This window comes from Phyllopteryx taeniolatus, chromosome 23 (genome assembly GCF_024500385.1).
Source record: "Phyllopteryx taeniolatus isolate TA_2022b chromosome 23, UOR_Ptae_1.2, whole genome shotgun sequence".
NCBI classification, from domain to species: domain Eukaryota; kingdom Metazoa; phylum Chordata; class Actinopteri; order Syngnathiformes; family Syngnathidae; genus Phyllopteryx; species Phyllopteryx taeniolatus.
In genome coordinates this window covers 693,618-714,509 of record NC_084524.1, presented here as the reverse complement: position 1 = coordinate 714,509, position 20,892 = coordinate 693,618, and the positions used below count along the sequence as shown (strand labels likewise).

Below are 20,892 nucleotides of genomic sequence, written 5' to 3'. Positions count from 1 at the left end.
TGGCTTTTCTCCCGGCACTCCGCTTTCCTCCCACATCCCAAAAAACATGCCTGGTGGGTTGATTGGAGACTCCAAATTGCCCGTAGGTGTGAACGTGAGTGCCAATGGTTGTTTGTTTGTATGTGCTCTGCGATTGGCTGGCAACCAGTTGAGGGTGTACCCCGCCTCCTGCCCGGAGATAGCTGGGATAGGCTCCAGCACGCCTGCGACCCGCGTGAGGAGAAGCGGCTCAGAGAATGGATGGAACAAAAGACGGACTGTCATCTTATGGAAAACAAGTATGAATGTGATGTATGCAGCATGTGTGTGTGTGATTGTGACGACGCACGCTGGCCCCTGCAACGACTTGCACAGCTCATCATTGCCACCAAGTGGTGAGCCTGAGGCATGACATCCCTTTGGCTGGAAGTGCAGGTCCCTATGCTTGCAGTCAGGGGTCACAATGAAAGTGTCAAAAAAAACAAAAGCAGGCACACAAGCGCTCACAAGGCTTAAGCACTGAAAATGTGCCGATCAATATCTCAGCATTGGCGTGTGGCCTGTTTCAGTGTTTGACTGCAAATATATGCAACACAAATGGCCTTCCCCATAAGGCGGCGCAGTGCGTGCGGCACATTTGCTCGTAATCGTCCACCTCCACCTGCTGACATCCTCGCGAAAGGAATCGCAATCAAGGTCTCAGCGAGAGGCGGCTAACATTGTGATTTGAGTTCTTTGCGTCCTGCGGTCATCAGAGTGTAATTAGCTGGCACGCCATTCAATTTTGCTCACTTCAGAATCTTTTTTCTGGATCGATACCACTTTGCAGGCTGTGAACGGCGGTGGCGCGACGACGGCCTCCACGCGGGCTTCGATCAGGCAGCTTTCCAACATGGCTTCTCTTGTTGGTCTTGCAGTATTGACCCCCGTGGAGGTCAAGACTTTGGCATGGATCTGATTGTGATCTTATGCCGAGGCACCACTGCACTCCATGAAGTGGCAAAACTATTCATATTGTACTTAAAAGCTAAAAAAAAAAAGTTTTTAAAAGACCAAAAATATGGTCATAGTACTACTGATTCAACTCCTTTAAGTAAATGTGCAAAAAAAAAAAAGTTCTGAAATGTACGTACGGTAAGTACAAACGTAAAGCGAAAGAATGCGTTTCTGGGTTCAATTAATGGTTTTCCCTCTTTTTTTAACTTGAAAATAAATGTCTGAAAAACGTGTTCCCGTAGCGTTGTTAAGGTTGCGAACTGCAGTCGATGCCTGCGAAATGACACCTGACCCGGATGTGTTTTTCACATCAGAAGCCGGTGGACACGAGACGCAATGCAGATGAATGGAAACGGTGCCTTGGCCCTTTTTGAACAGCGAGTGAAAGGGCTCAAAGTCGGACCATTAGGAGTGAAGCGCAAGCATGACCCAATACTCCAGCGGTGACAAGAAGTGGCTTCTGGAGTGAAAAGTGGGCCAGGTAGAGCCGGATCGATATCCCGCCGCCGAACCGGAACCGGACTATTTTCACGCGACGCGATATTGACCGCAAGACTCTCATCGGGGTCGGCTTTATTCATGCGGCCGAGAGAGTCGCATAGCCGGCCGGTTACACCGAGGACGGCGGGAGGGCCGCGTGGACAATTTTGGCCTGTGTGATGAAAAAGAAAACAAAAAACTGCCATTTATTTTTATTCATCTGCACTAACAGGCGGTGGACAAACACTGTTGCACAGACAAGGAGAAGAAGGCCGGGGGGGGGGAAATAAGCATTTGACTTCTTTTTCGACTGAGGCGGTTGCAGTGGGAGACAACCAAACAGAAAAACTCATCGGAAACGTCGTCCGTCAAGGCAGCTGCCGCCTTTTAAGCAATTCCCACAGGACATTTCCTGTGTCCCGGCGTCGCATTCAGTGACTTACCAGATGTTCACAAGATGGCGCTCGTTGGCTGAAAGAGTCTCTCTGTGGGAAAACAAAACCTACTCCTTTGCGGATGTCGCGTACTAACTCATGGTAAATGATCGTTTGGCGTGCAACAGCAAAAATGCAGCAAGTTGCATCAGGATTCATTCTTCGGTAAATACGAGTGCGGGGCAGGTGACACAAAAATAACATTGTTACCACTAATTGTCATGTCCACAGAGGCCAATGGAGATGCTGCTGCAAGTGTTGCAGGAGCAGTATTTATCCACTGGGCGGCAGCAGTGGCTGTTGTCCTTTGACGTCACTGCGGGGACCTCCGGCGAGCTCTCTTTGAGTGCTTCCGCAGCTGAAGACATAAGCTGCCTGCAAAGGAGTGAGACGCTAACGTCAACGTTCAAGCACATTCACTGTGAGCCTCTTGAAGGGTTTTATCAAAGGGGGAAGGAAACAACGCTCTTTCTTTTTTTTTAGGTTTCTAGTGTTCAAATGCAAATTTGATCGTGTCAATTCAGGTTTACTCAGCTCAAATCGAGTATGAATTGAAATGGCATGAATCCATTATCATCACACCGTTTTTGTTACTTGCCGGCAACACATCTGCCTCACAGTTCTGAGAACCGGGTTTCAAATTCCGGCCTCGGCCGTGCCCGCGTGGGTTTCCTCCCACATCCCGAAAACTCTAACTTGCCCGTAGGTGGGAATGTGAAAATGGATGGATGGATGGATGGATGCTTTTAATCAAGGAAAAATAGCATTGTATTGTAAAATACAAATATTAAAACATGATTAAAAAAAGAGAATTCCAAGAAATAAAGTGTGATTAAGCTGCAAGTTGTGTTTGCGTTACAGTATGTGTGTCTTTAAGGGGGCCCGGTTGTAATATTTTGGCTACCCTGTTACCTTTTTGAAGTTGTTACAGGTGAACGTCAAATACGCCTTCTTCCACTGCCTCTAAATCCTCCTCAGCAATGACTGGGGACAACAAAGAAGACACAGCAGAAACATGAGGTCGGATGCGTCTGTCAAATTGGGGGGAAAAAAAAAAGGCAATGTCTGTTTATATTGTCATTTCGATGTGGTGGCCCGGCAGCGCCGACGTAAAAGCCGCCAGCCGCCGGATGCCAGAGGCGGCGCAAAAAGAAAAAGTGAGTCGGTGGCATCGCTGCATTGTGCCAATTACATTCCCACGGCAAATGAATCTCGATTGTTTTAGGACCGCAGCGCCGCGGGTGGCTGTCGGCGCTACGACATGAAAGGGCTGAGACGCGGCGGACGAATCCAATCGCGCGTGAGCTTTCTTTCCGGGTGACGGCTCCACGCGTGACTCCATTTAAACGCGCCCTGAAAGCATTCGCCGCCGATGACGTCTGGTCTCGTCTCGTCTCATCATCGTTTGCCATCGCTGTGACTGGCAGGTGGTGCGTCCAGAGGTGGGTGACGTCACATTTTGCCGGCATCGGGCGCTAATCCTCGTATCTCTAAAACCATCGCAAGTTTGTTGAGCCATTATCATTGCATCGTCAGAGAGAGCGCGCCATTTCCACCACTTTCGATGGGTCAATCATTTGTACCCGCATGGGGACTGACCAATATTAAGTTTGAGGTTTACGCTCGGCAGGTCTTCAGTCTCAAGTCTTTCAAGTTTCACCAAAGTCACAAGCTCCTCTGGGACTAATCAACGTCGTGGAAACTTTCGCATTTGATATTGCATAACTGGTTTGAATGTCTGCAAGAGGTTTTATCGTGAACGTGAAACGGAAGGGCAGTTTGGAAAGTACACGGTGGATTCTCCAATTCTAGTTTGGGATCTCTTACCGGTGTTCTGGACGTTGGGCGGAGGGTTGGCAGGTGGCGGGAAGCTGTAGGACCTGGCCTGAAGAGCGGGCGGCGTCTCGTGACTGATGCTCTTGGTTCTCTTCCGGCACTCGACGACCAGGCGGCCGCGGCAGGCCTTGTGGCAGTTGACCCCGCAGGCTGCGCCCGCAGAAGGAAGGGAAGGCGGCAGGGAAAGGTGCCGAAGGAGCAGCGGAGGGTGGGGCGTCCCGAGGACAGGCGAGGAGAGCGCGAGGGCGCCACGCAGATGAGGAGTGGGGTGGAGAGAGAGGCTCAGACACAGGGAAGTTGCTGCCAAACGCCATGCAGACACACGAGCACTCGCACAAACACACGGCGAGGCAAACCAGGGGGAGTCTGAACGATCGGGATACATTTGAACAAATGTCCTTCATGAATTCACGGGGAATTGTTTTCAAACACTCATTCAGCCGAACGTAACGAGAGCGAGGGGGGGCCTTCGTGTCGCAACAAGGGGTTCATTCTAGTCGCGTCCCTGTCGACGGCGCTACACAGCTCCGACTGCAGTCGTGAAAGCTGCGATTAATGGCTACGGGGCTTCTGGGATTCACGTCACGCAATGTGTGCGGCTGTCAGGCTTAGCGCTCGGTGTTTGAGTAGAAATTGAAGGACTGTCTTACCTTTACACTTGTAGCCCTGCTTGTAGAAGCCCCAAATCTTCAAAGAAAAGAAAGAGGAAGGTTTGTTTGGACCGACAGACACAATTTGTGATTGACTTTTATTTATTTTTTTTACATCTTTCCCTCCTCCTCGCTATTGCACATTTGTCTGTGTGACGTGCACACGCGCCAGCACATTATGCCAAGGGAAGATGAGGCTTAGCTAGCTAGCTAACTAACTACATCTCGCAATTGCACTGGATAACCACTGATGCGAAGGAAGGCGCTGAAGTTGGTATAGCGGGGGGGCGTGCCACGCGTGGCGACCCGACCCCCGACGGCACCGTTTCAGCCACGCCCAAAAACAAAATCAGGAAAACGGAACGAGTGGAAAAAGAGTTCAATACAGCAGGGATGATGATGATCTGAGAGCGCTAAATAAACGGCAGCAGGAAAAGCGAGCAAAAACAAATCGTCAAGCGCGATACGAGGGAGGAGCTCGGCGGGACGGTCGGACGACATCAAGAGCGATGCCGGAGGGGAAGTGTCGGCGCGCACGGCGCGGGGGGGCCACGACATGAAAGCGAGATCGCACGCGGCCCCTGCAACATCTGACAAGGCAGAAAATATCCTGACCTCTTCGCGCACACGCACACACACAGTGGGCAACAAAGTCAAGGAGGGCTCGCGCCGCCTCCGCTGGCTGACCTTTCATGTCTCTGCACAATACAATTCTTATTTGTGTCCTTAATATTGCATTTTCAACATTTCCGATGGTTTCCTCAGTGACGCAGACAACGGTGACTTGCCGTTTCATTGCTACGCTTCCGGAATCGTTTGTTGCATTGTGCAGACAGATAAGACGATCTGCTCATTCGCTCGCGTTTGTCAGTTTAGCGGAACTGCGCCGCCACGTGAGATGACGTGTATGAAAACCGAAAGTGGTTACACGCTACGCGACGTGGACAAACGACGATTTGTCCAAAAGGAAAGTGGGCAGATGAGGATGTGCCACTGACATGTCGCGGCCGCCTCATTTCTGTTTTGAGAATCGCGGTCGTCGCATTCCGAATCCAAAATGTGCCCTTGGATAACACGATGTTCTCGTTGAGCCCACTCGTGTGTGTTGTGTGGGAAATGTCAAGGGCCGCACACACATCACCACACGGCAATTATCTTCCTTTCCCAGGTTGTGGCGGAGGATTTAGAATAATTGGCCCTGAGCTGACCTGGCAGCAGACGAGCGTGGGTTCTTTGCGGCTCTGGTTCTGCAGTTTGAGCTCAGTGAACCTTTTCTAAATGGAGAGCAATGCATTCATTCAAAAGCGCAGAAGCTGACAAAGATCAATCATATCTCACAAAGCCGGCGCAGTGCTCGCAGAAAGTGGGCTTGACGTAGGTGGCCTCGGCGAAGGTGTGGAGAAAGCCCATTTTGCAGTTGAGAAGCGAGCTGGCCCTCATGAAGTAGTCGATCATCTCCTCCCGGCTGATTTTGCCGTCTCTGCGGAAGGGGGCACACGGACGCAGCTCGGATTACCGCACCTCGGTTTCGGTTTATGGCCGGGGACCAAATGAATGTCCCTCACTGGTTCTTGTCCAGTTCTCCGAACTTGCTGAGGTAGGGAAAGTTGTTCCTGATGGCCTCAAACTCATCCCTGGATATGTGGCCATCGCCATCTGCGTCGAAGTTCTTGAAGACAGACTGTGTGACGCGGGAGGTTGGGAGGAGGTGATTAACCAAGCAAAGAGGATGCTGAACACCAGTTACCCGCGAGTTTCGCTTACCTCCACCATCTTCTCGATGTGTTTCTTGATGAGCGTTGGGTCAGCGTTGGGCTTCACCGACACAGCCCACTCGTAGATCACAGTGGACTTGGGGTCAGGAGCCGGAGCGGGGCTAGAGTTCTGCGACAGACGCAAGCATCGGTGTCACTTTTGCACTCTGGAGGAAGAACGGTCCTCTCACACTGGCGCTTACCGCTGACTTGCGAGGTTCCCTCTGCAAAGACATCTGGTAGATCTCCTCTTCTGTGTGATACTGGTCCAGAGATACCTGTGCACAACACCAAGAGGTGTGCCTCTTCTCATCAGAACCTGATTCAGGCAGAGGGTGGCATTCTGCATCTCCGGCACCCACTGTCAAGAGGTTCAGCAGGTCCGTGTTGGCGTCCACGTTGGGCGGCGTGTTCTGTATCAGTGCCAGCTCCTGAAGGATGATGTAGAGCTGCTGGGTTTTGGCCAGGTTGACTCGCGTCTTCTCCTTGTCGGTCCAGTCCGGCAGCGCCACGTGCACGGCGATCAGATCCTTCAAGTGCACGCCCAGGATGGGAAAGCGGAAGCCGGAGCTTTCCGAGAAGCACTTGCGGTACCGGCTGTAGTTGCCGCACGACGTCACCAGCTCGATGAGGCCGTTAAAAACCTGAAAAGGATGTATGGGTAGATATTGGCGCCATCAGCAAGGACACCCACCAAAAAGCTACCCAGCAAATCTCTGCCGCTTCAGTGGGACGCACCTTGTTGGTTTCAGCACTGATGTGCGCCTGCGTGTCTTTGAGGCGTGAGATGGAGCTGTTGCTGAGGCCGCCCACCACCGCCATCAACGTGTTGAAGTTCTGCAGCTGCAGGAGCTTCTGTTGAGGAGCAGTTCAACAGCGAAATGTGGCTTTTCTTCAATCAGAGATGCAAAGGACTCGTTAGGAGCAAGGCGGCGTGACGTCCCCGATAAAAAGTGAGCGCGTTAACCGGGCGGCATCAAAGTTGTAACATGTTGTGAACGGCCCTCCGCAGGGACCCGCGATGCCCTTCAGCCTGCGTGACATCTCCCCGCACAATCGATGGGGTCGCAGCTGTGCGGGAGGACCGCCCGAGGGGGATCAACTCATTCAGGTCACCCGTTTGCAATCGGCTGCTCAGGCAGCGTGGAAGGTAGCCCAGTGTTTGTGCAGCAAACACGTGCCCAGCGCGAGGAAAAAAAAAAAAGGATCCGTTTTAGGGCGATGGCATTCGCGCTTGCGCCACCAGCGCAATACACTCTTGACTGGAGTATGTGTTACGTTGCTGTCTGCAACAACAGCCCTTCATGTGCAACACGACAATTGCACCCCGGGGGAAGCTGAGAGAAAAGTTCACATGAAATCAGCTCCGACCTCATTTTTTGGCCCGGCGTGCGCGCCACCAAACGCGCTCAGCCATTTTTAAACCGGAAGGCAATTCAAGTGTTGCTATTATGCATTGCAGTTGTGGAAAATCTTTCATGTCAGATGAAGAGGAAAACATGGCAGGCATGAAGACCGGGTGGCCAAATGCGATGACGAGACCGACGCGAACGACGGCATCAATTGGTTCAGGACGCAAAACCAAGGAATGGCTCTGCACTGAAAGGACGATGAGGTATCACCACATAAGGAGATGTAAAGTGGCAGCTAACATGGAAATGTAGGAGATAGCAACTGGGATAGCGGTTTACATAGATGATGTAAGATGTACGGAGGACTGCTAAATAGATGTACATCAACAAAAGTACAAAAGTACGGGTGGAGCCAAAAACCGACCTGTGCAACTCTGATAAAGTGCGAGACGACTGAGGCTCTCTGAGGCGCCGTGGGCTTACTGAGCACCATGAGCTGGATCCACTGCGAGACGCTGTTGAAGAGCGTGATGAAGCGTTCCAGCACCGGGTTGTCCACCGTGCAGCCGTGCATCACGAAGCTGTGGTAATCCTGAAACTAAAAACGCAAGCACATTTGAAATCCGGCCGAGCTTTGAGACGGTCGCGGCGCTCCTACTGACCAAAATCTTGCAGAAGGATTTGTACTCCAAGTAGGTCAGGTGCTCAGCCAGTTCACAGGAGTCAAGGTGGTCGAAGAGCAAAGACATTTTCCTCTTTTTGGAGACGGACGGGACACGCTGAGTCACCTGACGCTTCCATTCATACGACGGCCTAAGGGCAAACCACGGGGATTTAGGAGGATACAGATATGTTTTGGAAGCGACATCTGCTCGAAGCGCGACTGCTGGGCTTGCGCCCCAAAATTCGCACGCTTTGCCGAGCAAGTCAGAAAAGGGAGCCGACAGACGGACAGAGAACGTTCACGGCTTACACGCTCTCGATGTCAATGAGCTGGCTCTGGCGCTCGTTGCCCTCTGTGCTCAGGAGGTCTTTAAAGGCCTTCATCTGCTCAGCCAGTTCCGGGTTCAGATTGAACTCTGCAGGAAACTCGGAGATCCAATACCTGCCAAGCATAAACGTCGAGTGACTCTCGAATCGCAAAGATTGCGATTGGTGCGGAAGAAGGATGTCGATTACTTTACGAGGTGGCATATTCTGCTTCGCCGCGCTGCCGTGCAGCCCCCCTCTTGGGATCTGACCAAGGAGTCAAGAAGAACCCTTCCACCATTCCAAGGTCACGTTTTAGTCGACCGCATGCTGTTTGGGGGCACTTTTGTCCCCCAGCCCCTCTTTTAGCTCTCAAAGTGCAATCTTTGAAAAGGATGCCCACTTCCATCAAAATGAAGGATACTTGTGCACCAACTTGGCAGCCATGTCTGTCGACGGGATGTACCAAGGATGCATCGTGAGGAACATACGCACCGGGGCAGGGTCCACCAACACCCCCGTTTCATCTAAAACAACAACAACACGGGTGGAGGACACGGCACTTGTTAACATTTTGCATGTTCACCACAAAAGAAAAGTCCATAAAGAAATGGCCAAAAGGACAAACCAAAGGCTCGGACGCACGCCTCCACCAAGTCGTCCACTGTGGCCGACTGCTCGCACGTGATGGGCTCCATACCGCCGTCCCCGCCTCGGTTCCTTCCCCGCACTGTACACGGAGTAGAGAGTTGAATGTGTTTCGGTCTCTCGCAACCTCATTGCGACACAAACTGACAGCCGTCAGACCCGAAGGCAGGAAACCGCAGTCTATTATCTGGCCGGCCCGACGCAGCTGTGCGAGACAACGCAAGTCATCGTGCATCCGTTCCGAGAATATGTGGCGCAAACGTGCAGGTATTACGAGTACCGTGGCAACCGTGGTGTCAAAGTAAAATCTACATTCTTTGTTTGGAGAAGAAGTTGAGGCGTCAGAACAAAGACCCCACCCGGTCTCTGCAAGTGTGTGCGTGCAACGAAGCCTGGCGGAAACACTCGATCGCGGGCCCCGCGCACATCCACGCGTGCAAATCGTTAAAAGCGGGAGCAGTTCTTTGTCATCGGAGAAGAGACAACACACTCGTGAGCCCCAGAAAGCTCATGAATGGACTTGGAGGTAGCCAATGAGCTGAGTTTTATTGTTCGTTGCCGAGTGTTCAGTGGCAGAAAACTGAAAAGCAGACTTTGAGAGCGAAGAGCTCATTAATACTGCAGGGACGGCTAGTGCGGGTAGCGGTATGCACGGTGAGCAGAGAATGACGACTGGCCGGGGTCTCGCCAATGTGTGCGTCGATATTCCCAGTAAATAAAACAGGGCGGCAAATCGTCAGCGAGAGTCCGTCTGAGCTGAAATTTGGCGGCCGGTCCACTGGGACCTCCGGTCGAGAACAATCTGTCCTGAAAATGAGAGCGCTCGTCCTGCTCACGATGCGGTCACCGGCGTGCAGCATTGAAGCAAAAACATGATGAGGACGCTTTAATTGCGAACAAGCTCCCTTTCCTCGTTGTCTTCATGCGGCGTTCCATATATTTCCCCTCAGTCGTCGTTCTCGGCCGTGCCAGGTTGCACGCACCCAGGGAGCTTTAGCGTCATGTGTGCAGCGGCAAGATGTCAGCCCGCCTCTCGTTTTCGGCCTTTCCCCGAAAATACTTTGGAATCAATTTCTATTCTCCTCCCTAAAGGGACAAATGACAAAGTAGCGATGACGGATGACGCTATTGATGAGCCATAACGGGCTCATTTCCACGCAAGTAAATACTTTGAGCCCAGGCTCACGTGGGCGGCTAGCGATTCTGCCCAAACTCAGATGTTGATCTTCACGCAGGAAATACCCCATTTTGACCAAAGGCATGCTGGGATGTGGAAGGGGAGACTGTCTTCGGATGCGCCTTTGCTTGGAGAAGTACAGCAGAGTAACGCACACGGAAGACAGGCTCTTGAAATTGTTCCAAAGCTCGAAAAGTCAAGCGTGAAGAAGCTTCCGGCATTTGTATCAAAGTCGAGCTCACGCCTACAAATACAAAGTGTGTGACAAGGTGCTGTTACAATGGAACATTGTGTCAGCCTCTGCAGCGCTTTGGCCAGATGTGATCACAAACACAGGAAGGGTGTGTGTGTGTGTGTGTGTGTGTGTGTGCGTGCGTGCGTGTAGAATAGGTGCAACGTAAAGGCGACCGCTTGCGTTCTCACTTCCTCTTTTTGATCACACAGCTTCCTTTGTGAAACCCTGACTGCGCTGGAAGTTGCGTATGAACACAAATGAAATGTGCAATTGCATATTAGTCGTCGTCGTTTTTACTCCGTTGAAATTTCAGTCAGCGTTCATCTTCAGCTTATTCTGCACTTCTGAAGTCCTAAAAGGTCACTTCTTGTTGCTACTGGCATCCGCGCATGCCACGTACGGATGTGAGCGCAAATGGCCCTCTTTGCCTTTTTTCACAGCCATTAAGAGTTGCGGAGCCCAGGTGGATTGCAAGGCCGGCCAGCGGTGACTTTGCTGATATTCGTTCCTCTGTTTCCTCACCGCTTTCTGTTATGCTCGGATAACCTTCATGTTTCATGTTTATCTGCAAGGATAACGCATTTGCACTGCGCTACGGCGGTTTTTCCATTGCGGGCGACTTGAGTTCTGAGTTTCGTGTCACCCAGCCCACCCGATAACCGCCTCAAAGGTCGTTGCAGCTCCGACGAGTATTTGACCCCCAAACCTCATATTTCCCCACATCGTACTTTCCTTCAATTGCAAGGAGACTTTTCTAAGTGAGGCCGAATTTGTTTTGCACGTTCTCGGCCGACGCCCACAAGTGACCGACGTGGCTCGACTGCGGCCGCGGCTATTCCGTCCAGCCGGCAAACGGCACGTCCGTCTTGACGATCTTCTATCTGCGGCTTGATTTTGTGGCTCGTCGCGTTCCGCCTCGCTCGGCGTCCGTGTTTCCCTCGCCTTGTTAAAGACACGGATAGAAACATTGAGAGACAAGTTCGGCAGTCTGCGGGCTTTCGACGAAAGGCGGAATGAGCCCGTTGTGTCGTACGTCTGCCTTCTGTCCTCTCGTCCTCTAATATTTTCTGGCATCAAGCAGGCGCCCTGAAACAACGAAGCCAATTAGGGCCTGAAAAGCGCCACGCGGGTGGGGGAGGCGAGCCGGAGGCCATGTTGATATCGAAGCTAAAGCAATCGCGCTGCGGCGCACAACGGAGAGGAGGAAGAAAGTAAGAGTTGGCTCGTCCAATCGCCACTGGCCAATTTGGCCAATTTCAATTTCACGTCCATGTTGAGCACCGCTTCACCCGTGGCGAGAGGTGGGAAAAAGCTTCCCGAAACTGATTTAGGAATCTTGAGGATATTTGACCGTGATCCAGCCTCCCAAATGAAAGCAGATTGTTCATCAAATCCGGGGAAATCGCTTTTCCTTTGACTGCATCCCGACAGCCGCTAATACTTGAAGGTTGCAGATTAGTGCCTAAATCCCGCCGCTCTGACTCCAAGAAACATGCGTGCAGAGGTTTTGTGAGTCGAGCTATTTCAAGGGACGTAATCATCGGGCCTGACGCCCGAACACGCTTCAAAATCTCTCCAGAGGCTGTGGAGGAGGAGGAGGAGGAGGTGGGAGCAAAATCCCCACCACGTCAAGACACCTGCGACCTGCCGAGTGATGCCAAATAAGTGACGAGAGACTCCAAACCCGACCTGACTTCATGCGGACCGTTTAGCAGCCAGCCGGTGGTCACGTCCAACTTCTCAGAATGGATCCATGCGTACATCGGGGTAGTTGAGACTGGCTGATTCGCGGGCCGCTCTGCTTTATTAGGCACCCTCCGTAGCAGGCGAGCACGAAACACACTTTCTGTCAATCCAGCAAACACTTTGCATTGCAGTTATAGTCAACGGTGTCACCTCCAAGTAAGTAAGGGGAAAGAAGAGCATTTCTTACCTTTAGAGGAGGACGGCTCCCGTGCCCTGCGTATGCAGCTGGAACACGGCCACCAAATGCGGAGTGAGCAGGCACATGAGCTGCCCCCGACACGGTCTTTGTGGCGCTAAAAGCCCTTCAAATGACAACTTATCACAAGTCCCTGCAGCATGTGCTTTGAATGGGTTCCCTTTTACTGCAAAAAACGCAGCGAGGATGCGCGTCTGCTCCGCACGCCAGCCAGGTCCTCTCCTCCGGCTGTGCGCTGCAGCTCCGCGGTCCCGCCTCTTGGTGGCGTCACGTGCCGCCGCCAAATGTGCAGGCTTCGACAGCGAAAAGGACCACGTTCAAGTCGAAATGTAGGCTGGAAGGCTTTTCTTCCAGACGTTCCGCGAGCATAGTCCTCATATTTCCGATTGCCCTGAATGCAGCATGCAAAAGTCCGCCCTTAACCGGAAAGTGAAAGAAAACTTGAAAGCGGGTCAGGTAGGTGTTGCAAACGTAAATGCGTAAATGTACTTAAAGCGAGCCAAGATGCCTCGGTTGACGAGTAAGGCTTATCATGTTTCTTGCTTTTATCAGAATGGGCAGCCAGGAAGTCGTCGAGTTGCTCGGGAAGTGCCTCAGGGCAGCAGAAGCAGCAGCAGAAGAAGCCTCCACTGACGTCGACAGGCACAACTACTGCAGTGTCAGAGGTCAGACACAAGAGGGCGCCCTTTCGGGCAATTGACGACATGGCCGAATGTCTTCATTGCAGATTCCCTGTGCGCGGAGCTGGCTTTGCTTCTGCGGGAGGCCTCGGAAATGAGGTGGCCCTTCGTGCCCGAGAGGTGGCAGTTCCAGCAGGCCGTCAGCTCCCGAGACAAAAGCAACCTGAACGAGCTCGTCGGCCAGCACCTACCGCAGCTCCTGGTGAGAACGCGCATTGTGACGCCGTGACGCGTGTTTCGCTTTTCTCGCTTTTGCCGCCTTGCCAGAACGTCCTGGAGGCCGCCATCGTGGCCCGGGAAGCCGGCGCGGCGCTCGCTGTGATATTTTTGCTCGACCGCTTCCTCTACTGGACAGACGAGTCCGGCTCGTTGTTGAAAATCAGCAAGCTGCTTCACAAGCGCTACCGAGGCGCCCCCGTGGCCCCTCAGCTGCTCATACGACAGGCCCGGGTGTACCTCAGCTCAGGTGGATGAGACTCCGCAGCCGCGGTCACTTCCACAGCGCTGAATGACGCGAATCGCCATCTCTCCTTTAGGCAAACTGGAGAAGGCCGAGCACATACTGAGCCATCTCATTGCCAACAGCGGCGACACAGGTGAGTTCGTTTTTTTTGAACGTCTCCGAATGCGCCACGCTGAATTATTCGCCTTTCTTATCTTTTGACAGGATGTTGGGTGTACCGTTCAGAAAGTGACCGTGCTCTTGTGCAAGCTGTTAGTCTGCAAGTGCGTGGAACGGTTTTGCAAAAACTAGGTCTGGTTCTTTTCTCCTGCCGTCCAAACATTCGCCGGCAACATTTTTGACGCCTCGGCAACGTCAATACGCTCGCAGGTCTGTGGGCGGAGGCCGCGGAGCTGGTCTGGGCTTCTCTGGTCGGTTACAACGCGCTGCCTCGACCGGATAAAAAGGTCACAGAGGTCCTTTTTGCGGGTTTTCCGGGCCGCTTTGCACACCGTACCGACGCCCTGCATTTGTCTCGACCTCGCAGGGCATCGGAACCTCTCTCGGCATCCTAGCTAACATACTGCTGTCCATGAACGATGAGGACTTCCGTGCTTTCAAGTCGACCCCAAACGTCGATTTAGTGAGTGTGACTCTTGACTGCTTCGAATCTTGAAGCAAGTGTACCGTTTGCATTTGTGTGTCTTCGTACGCAGTCTTTGCTCGGCGACGCATCCCACCGTCTTCTGTCCGCAGCCAAGGCAGCCGCAATGGCGGTGGTCTACAGCCAGTACACGTCACTCTACGTGCTGACCAATGCGGTATGTTTTATTTGCGCGACGGCGCGGGAGTAGCTCATAATGTGGCCGTGAAGTTCCTCTGTCTCTTGTAGACAGCCCAAGGGACCTGCTTGTTGTCGTACAGTTTCTCTGCGGCGTGTCTCCCCGCAAAGAGGACGTTCTTCCTGCTACAGGCCAAGGAGGCGTTCGAAGTGGGCCTCCTCGCCAAAACTGAGGGCGAGGTGGTCCCCAGCAAGCAGGAGCTGCACACCTTCATCAAGGCGGCTTATTCGCTCGTTGTCACTCACAAATGGCTTGACGGACCTTCTGAGGCCGTGACGCGGTCGTCGCGGGCTTGCCAAGAGGCTTTGGCTCGCTTTTACGATTACTGCCACGCGGACGCCCAGGACAGAGGAAGCTTCTGCGCGGAAATCATGGGGTTGATGGCTCGAGTCAAGCTGGAGTTGCACGTGGAGCCGTTCGTCAATTCCGACAGCCGCTCTTTTATCCCCGATAGCTTCAGAAACATGAGTGGCGCATTGGCTGATTTCACTTTGGATGACTTCTCCAGGGTGCTGCACAGATTTCAGAAGTATCACATGTCGCTGTGTAAGACCACAAACGCAAAATGTAAGGCCGGGAACCAGGTAGTGGATGGAGCGAGGATGTGCATTACGGCGTTTGGGACAACGGAGGACGTTTTTAACGGCGAATGCATCACAGAGGCCTGCGGACTTTCAAGGGACGCACGGTCGGATGTTTCTCGACTGCCTGAGCCCCGCAGCAACGTCGCGAGTGCAAACAGTCTCGGCTCTTCCCGCAAGAAATCCTCCTCGAGAAGGTCTGCGTCAGGGAGGTGTGCCGTCGACAGCCCCGCAATCCTGAGATCACAGAGACTTGCCACCCACTTGTCTTCCGGTGCAAGTCACAGTTCTGACAAGTTTGAAATAGTAGAAGCTGAAATACCAACCGTGGGCTCTGATACCCCCGATGATGACCACGGTCCAACGGACCCACCGGCGGACGAACTGCCGCAGTCCTTATCCCGGCTGATGCTGCGATCGAGCTCTCTCAGCAACAGTTTTAAATCAGAGTCGTCGTGGGAAAACATCTCGAGAACATCCAGGTCTGCAGGAAGCTGCCAGAGCAGCAAATCATCTGAGTCCAGTGGGAGCTTCTTTCTCATGAAAACGCAAGATTGCCAAACCAGTGATCCAGAGTATGACACTGCTTCTGGGTGGGAATTCTTGTGCATGCCCAAAGCGCTGGAGAGCCCTAATGTAGACTCTGGGAGCTGTAGCACCACTGAACCCTCGACAGAAAATTCTCACGGGACACCAGACGAGTTGACGCTCGGTCCTCAAACGTCGTACCCTCGGTGCGACAGCTGCCTCAAGAGCAACACCCCGGCGAGGCAGTATTTGTTGTCCCGGGAGGACTACCGCAGCCTCCTGGCCGGGGTTTGCCACGGCTGTCTGCTGAAGAGACTGAGCAGCGACAAGGCGAAGTTCAAACTTGAGCACTACAGCACGGCCCACGGTAAGTTTCGAGTCCAGACTTCATGTGTTCTCGGTCCCTGCCGTACCATTGATTGCAACGACTTATCATCTCTGCCAGATGCGCTACATTTAAAGTTCTCCAAAGCCTCAGGACTGTGGACAGCGAGGGAGACCTGTGCCTATATTGGCCAATCAATGGGCTTGCACGGCTCCCACAGAACCGCCATCTGGGTCCAGTTCTTACACCAGGAGGAAAGGCTGAGCAGGTGCGCAGAATAGAGGAGCATCGGCGACCTCGGCGATAACTTCCGACTTTGTGCCGATCCGCAGTTACGTCGGCAAGGACTACCGGAAGCCAACGCAGATCCAGTTTCACCTGAGAGATGTGGAGAGGCAGATGACGGCCCAGTATTACGTGACAGAATTCAACAAGAGGCTCTATGAGAAGGAGGTCACGGCCCAGATGTTCTTCCTGCCCTCGGAGGCGCTCTTGGTGAGCCGCAACCCTGCCCACAACACACTTGACGCAAAACGACACGCGCGTTAAGGTTTAGTGCTCCTCGGAGCGTACTACCGTGTATTCTGGTCTGTGCCGGCGAGCAGATTTTGGATGGAGATGAGATCGCGGGCTGCATCACTGTGGAGCCCTACATGCTTGGCCAATTTGTCAAACTCACCAACAACATCAAAAAGAAGAACGACAAGCTCCCCGCGACGGAGTACGGCCTGGCCTTCGGACATTTCACCTACCTGCACTCCAACTGCCAGGACGTCGTCGTGGACTTGCAAGGTGCGATGTGTTTGCGAAAGCCGGCTTGTCCGTATGAAACCGTGACTACATTTTGTCGTCCTCGCAGGGTGGGCGACGGCCAATGGCAAAGGGCTGACTTACCTCACGGACCCCCAGATACACTCCACGAGGGCCCCGCGCGGCCCGTCCAACCTCGCTCAGAGCGGAATCGCTTCCTTCCTGCGGGAGCAACACGGACCGCAGTGCAACAAGGTTTGCCGGCTCCTCGAGCTGCCGCCATTGCCCTAACAGTCAAAGTGGTTCCTCGCTAATTCGGTTCTTGAGCCGAGGCGGAAACATTGCTGCTGGGATCAACAACTGTGCCATATTTTCGTCATTCCATCGTATGCAATAACAAAGCACTCCATTTATTTCCTTGGTTATTGTGCTGGATTTGTTTTGCATTGTGTTGTGTTTTTCAAAGTGGAACTCTTTCCTGCTATGTGTGAGCCTTCCAAATATATGAGTGAATTGTAGTCCGACTGGTTTGAGCCCTGGCTGACACAACCCATGAGTGTGACCTACATACATATTGCGAGTACTTCTCTAACACGCACACACGAGACGTCAGGTGATTTTTTTTTCTTTATCGGTGATGGTTGACCTGAATGTTATTGTGTCACGCTTCCTGCTGATGATGCGATTTGCCGAACTAATAAAATGCAGACTCTGTCGAAAAGCCGTTGAGTTGTGAGTCACCCGCCAAAGTTGCGCGATTGTTATTTTAGAATTACGATAGAAAAAATGTTCAGAATGATTGAAATGACATTGAAAAACACAAATACATCACAGGTGGTGTTGAAACAAATCCAACCTTGCCTCCAACCTTCCCCTAATGCACGCTTTGACCTCAGATCCTCGGTATTCACAATAAATGAATTTGGCACAACGTGTCCTTAGGCGTACGGGGCTGGAGCTGCTGAGCAACGGCGGCCCTGCCGAGATGCGTCTACCCTGCGTGTCTGCTGATAGCGGGCTCCGCGTGCCGAGTGTTGTGTCTTTAGTTGTAGCACTTGTGTGTTATCAAAGAGCAGCTTCAAAATGAACCCAGACCCGCAATCAATCAATCAATCAATCATTACAACCCTCTATGTAGCGTATGCAACAGAAGTTGAGGTGTGGCTTCACGTTTACACCTCAACAACAACCCCGGACTTCACTGACCTCCCGTGACCCCCTAAGCCACTTACCCTCCAAATATTTGGGATGACTGGTGCTGGGCGTGCGCGTTTACATCAGCAGCAAATAATATGTCGAGCTTTATCTCAATTTAAGCGCGAAATGCAAGATAGCGACTCCGTGGAATCTGCTTTTACAAGCCAGCCGGTTGTGAAACGGCATCAGGAGGATGAACCTTATCCCAGTTTGTGTGCGCTTATAAGGAAGTGACTCCACCTCGCTCACTTCTGGGTGCCTGCGAGCAGCGGAGGGGTGCAAACATGAGACTTTTCGTTGTGCTTGCGTGCTTTGTGGCAGCGTGCGTGGCCCAGAAGCCTCACCCGTGCAGTAAGTACATGGAGATGCCTCTGCTTGCTTTCTTGGCTCTCTTATTTACTGTGTTCAACTTTGCTTCCGCCAAACAGCGAGTCCTTCTCTTCTCAGCGGCCAGCTTACTTTGGTACGTATTATTTATCTGACTGTGTTGCCACAGTGGCAGTAAATGAGCTCACTGCGATCTTCTCTCTTTGTGCAGGCCACACAGAACGAGCAGCTCTGGGCTTTCGCCCGCTACCTGTACGACGCGCTGGGACACAGGATAAGGCTCCAGGAGATTGGATTTTACCAGAATAAGTCTTTCACCTATGATGCTCTTCTTCTCTACAGAGAGGTGAGCCCCTGTGATCATTGCTTTGGGAATCTAAGGCAGCCTGGTTAGAAATGAAAAGGAAGCCGTGCGAGTTAGGGGAGGGGGTTTTGAAAAGTGGCCAAATGGGAGCGTCTCGGTCAGACTCCATAGAACTTCTAATGCAGACACAATAATAGCGAGTGTTAGGATTTGAAAACGGAAAGCTACATGTGCCCAACGTGACCCAGCGTGTCTTCTGTTCACCAGGCCCTCATGTACGAGATTAACCATCAGGAACACACGTGCAAGAAAAGAGCCCTGCGGGTAGACTTCCACCCGATGGCGGTCCCCAGAAACGCTTCCCTTTTGGGCCAGGCCGTCGTGGGGAGTTCCTCGAGCCCGGGTCAGGGTCTTCTCGTCAACACGTGGACGGGCAAGCTTCCTGACAACGGTGAGGGGCCGAGTGGGGATGGGAAGGAAACTAACAAATCTTCAATAGTCCCGCACGTGTTCACTCTCCTCACCTTCATCCCGCAGCGCCCTACATCGTCACGGTCACTGAATTCGGATGCATTCCTGTCTCCACAACCTACAAAACTCTGTCGTTCGGTTGGATGGTGACAAGGCAAGTCACCGTTTCTATGATAATGACAACATTATTATTATTGGGGTTTACATGGCCGTTTATTTTGCTCCCACAGCTTCTTCAACAACGTCATTGGCATTTCCGACCCCAATCAGCTCAATCCTCCTGACTTCTGCCAGGACGCGCTGGACGAGGAGCCGGTCGACTTCTTTAGCTTGTTCCGTGTGAAATGAGCGACCGTATCGTTAGAGTAGTGAAGCACTCGCCCGTCCGTCCACATAATCATCTCACGTTAAACTACGATCACGCTCATTTACAAAAGTTAACTTGAATACATCGGCGTTGTGTTTGAAGCTTGTTGTACTGACCCTAAGCGGTCTATCTTTGAATTCAGATTTGTTGGCGATCAATTATGTGTCTACTGTTTGCTTTGTTTGTTTGCTCGCTCGCATCTTCAACAATGTACAGAAATGCCTTACGATTGAATTGAGATTGTTTTTATTATTTGCGCACCACAAACTCCAAATGCAACGTGAACAAACCACGCACACGGTCAGCGCTGCACGTTTGGGCGAGGGCTCACTCCATAGCAGTAGTAACAAACTCCCCCCAAGTCCCCCACTTCCTGCACCTCCACACGTGCAGCCCGCGCTTCTGTCTCCAGCCACAGCAGCCTGGCGTCCGGATCCTCATCAGAGAACTGCAGCAGAGACCCCGAGGGGCGCAGCACCTTCAAACACTGCTTCAGCACCAGGGCCGCACTCCTCTTCCCGTCCTTGGACTTCAGCAGGGCGTCCGTGGTGCCTTTGTCCACAATGAGGTCCACGCTGGTGGGACCGAAGCGTTTGTGCAGCTGCGTACAGTCGAGCTCCAAAAAGGCCAGCTGTGAAGAACGGTTGCCGGGCCGGACGGCTTCGGCCCGCGCGTGCTCCTGCATGAGCCGTACCGCCACGGCGGAAATGTCCACGCACGTGACCCGAACGGGCACGGGGCAGCGTTGGTAAACGGAGGGACCCAAAGCGGAAGTGCCGCAGCCCATATCCAGGACTTGAAGCGGAGCCTCGGGTCTGGCCTCGGTCAGCAATAAGGGCACGATGAGGTTTTGCACTGCTTCGAAGCCAAAGAACCACTCGAAGTTCTTGAACGTGCTTGTCTTGCTGCTGCGGTCAGCGTACACGCGGTCCCAGGTGGCTTTCTTGTCCATATTTTCAATCATTTCGGCTGAGAGACACACAGAAGCACAATTGGATGAGATGCAACTCGTGTTATCCTGTTTTAGCTGCTTTCTCTGCACCGTAACAAGACCGTTTTCTGGTCATACTGTACAATTGCATGCTATCTGGGGATAGACCAAATATTGTCACATACAATCAATCGTAAAAAAAAAAAAGAAACAATTCTAAGGGAATTATAGTACTTAATGTGCCTTATGCTCACGATTAACTCATTCAATGCAATTTCACTGTACAGTACCGTAGTAAAAGTCTAGTGTGTACACATATAGATCCGTAATCGGACGCGCGATTAGGCACTAAAGTACAACAAGCGTTGATCAAATGTGCTGCATGCTACTTCCGGCAACAACGCGCTGGTTAGCATTTGGGCTAAGTAGCAATGCTAAAGGCGTCGCGACAGCACCGAAAACCACAACCCTCCCCGCCCCACAAATGAACACAATTCTTGGCAATCTGTCATGAAACGTACAGCTAAGAGAGGAGTGCAGTCGGAAACATGCGGAAAATATCCGACAACTTGTCCAAAACCATTTTGACGGCGGAGCCATCGCCGCTTAGTAGCGTGAGCTACGAGAGGAGCGCTTACTCGGACCTAAAATCCGTGGACCAAAACATTTCCAGTATCACTTTGCTCCGCGAACAG

At 52.4% G+C, this 20,892-nt stretch overlaps 3 protein-coding genes across 7 annotated transcripts; 1 reads left to right on the top strand and 2 right to left on the bottom strand.

The window, feature by feature from the left end:
* Positions 1–1,655: 1,655 nt before the first annotated feature.
* On the bottom strand, positions 1,656–12,585 carry LOC133472924 (RAS guanyl-releasing protein 2-like). 5 transcript variants are annotated; one of them, XM_061764461.1, is made up of 17 exons: positions 12,444–12,585; positions 9,079–9,180; positions 8,875–8,977; positions 8,661–8,717; positions 8,455–8,586; positions 8,144–8,294; positions 7,906–8,079; positions 6,868–6,984; positions 6,492–6,773; positions 6,333–6,407; positions 6,140–6,259; positions 5,941–6,056; positions 5,714–5,855; positions 4,376–4,412; positions 3,717–4,091; positions 2,802–2,873; positions 1,656–2,264 (listed from the first exon to the last, which is right to left on the bottom strand). In XM_061764461.1, the coding sequence occupies exons 2-16, from the start codon at positions 9,146–9,148 to the stop codon at positions 2,815–2,817; spliced, it is 2,010 nt and encodes a 669-aa protein (XP_061620445.1). In that variant the 5' UTR covers positions 9,149–9,180; positions 12,444–12,585; the 3' UTR covers positions 1,656–2,264; positions 2,802–2,814. The 5 variants fall into 5 exon arrangements, 4 of the variants coding, with proteins under 4 accessions (XP_061620445.1, XP_061620444.1, XP_061620446.1 ...); XM_061764460.1 differs by lacking the exon at positions 12,444–12,585 and adding an exon at positions 12,200–12,224; XM_061764462.1 differs by lacking the exon at positions 12,444–12,585 and adding an exon at positions 12,200–12,224 and having other exon boundaries at positions 3,717–3,875.
* Positions 12,586–12,767: 182 nt separating this feature from the next.
* On the top strand, positions 12,768–19,492 carry alpk1 (alpha-kinase 1). The gene is made up of 20 exons (XM_061764459.1): positions 12,768–12,908; positions 13,005–13,117; positions 13,180–13,334; positions 13,400–13,598; positions 13,669–13,728; positions 13,800–13,886; positions 13,965–14,041; positions 14,122–14,217; positions 14,291–14,395; positions 14,467–15,892; positions 15,971–16,118; positions 16,183–16,345; positions 16,456–16,642; positions 16,710–16,855; positions 18,025–18,148; positions 18,226–18,260; positions 18,336–18,470; positions 18,696–18,879; positions 18,966–19,053; positions 19,130–19,492. The coding sequence occupies exons 2-20, from the start codon at positions 13,006–13,008 to the stop codon at positions 19,245–19,247; spliced, it is 3,645 nt and encodes a 1,214-aa protein (XP_061620443.1). The 5' UTR covers positions 12,768–12,908; position 13,005; the 3' UTR covers positions 19,248–19,492.
* A 3-nt stretch (positions 19,493–19,495) lies between these two features.
* cskmt (citrate synthase lysine methyltransferase) lies at positions 19,496–20,851 on the bottom strand. Its single transcript, XM_061764471.1, has 2 exons — positions 20,719–20,851; positions 19,496–20,235 (listed from the first exon to the last, which is right to left on the bottom strand). Exons 1-2 carry the CDS (start codon positions 20,795–20,797, stop codon positions 19,568–19,570), a joined length of 747 nt encoding a protein of 248 aa, XP_061620455.1. The 5' UTR covers positions 20,798–20,851; the 3' UTR covers positions 19,496–19,567.
* Between the last annotated feature and the right edge of the window lie 41 nt (positions 20,852–20,892).

What these genes read in the sequence shown, in the direction of transcription:
- LOC133472924 (XM_061764460.1), bottom strand. An exon ending in CTCATTGACATCGAGAGCGT is followed by an intron (nt 8,295 to 8,454) that starts GTAAGCCGTGAA and finishes GTTTGCCCTTAG; the next exon opens with GCCGTCGTATGAATGGAAGC. An exon ending in ACATCGAGAAGATGGTGGAG is followed by an intron (nt 6,057 to 6,139) that starts GTAAGCGAAACT and finishes CGCGTCACACAG; the next exon opens with TCTGTCTTCAAGAACTTCGA.
- alpk1 (XM_061764459.1), top strand. Translation starts at nt 13,006, where the DNA reads ATGGGCAGCCAGGAAGTCGTCGAGTTGCTCGGGAAGTGCCTCAGGGCA. An exon ending in CAACTACTGCAGTGTCAGAG is followed by an intron (nt 13,118 to 13,179) that starts GTCAGACACAAG and finishes TCTTCATTGCAG; the next exon opens with ATTCCCTGTGCGCGGAGCTG. An exon ending in AACGGTTTTGCAAAAACTAG is followed by an intron (nt 13,887 to 13,964) that starts GTCTGGTTCTTT and finishes ATACGCTCGCAG; the next exon opens with GTCTGTGGGCGGAGGCCGCG.
- cskmt (XM_061764471.1), bottom strand. Translation starts at nt 20,797, where the DNA reads ATGGCTCCGCCGTCAAAATGGTTTTGGACAAGTTGTCGGATATTTTCC. An exon ending in ACTGCACTCCTCTCTTAGCT is followed by an intron (nt 20,236 to 20,718) that starts GTACGTTTCATG and finishes TGTGTCTCTCAG; the next exon opens with CCGAAATGATTGAAAATATG.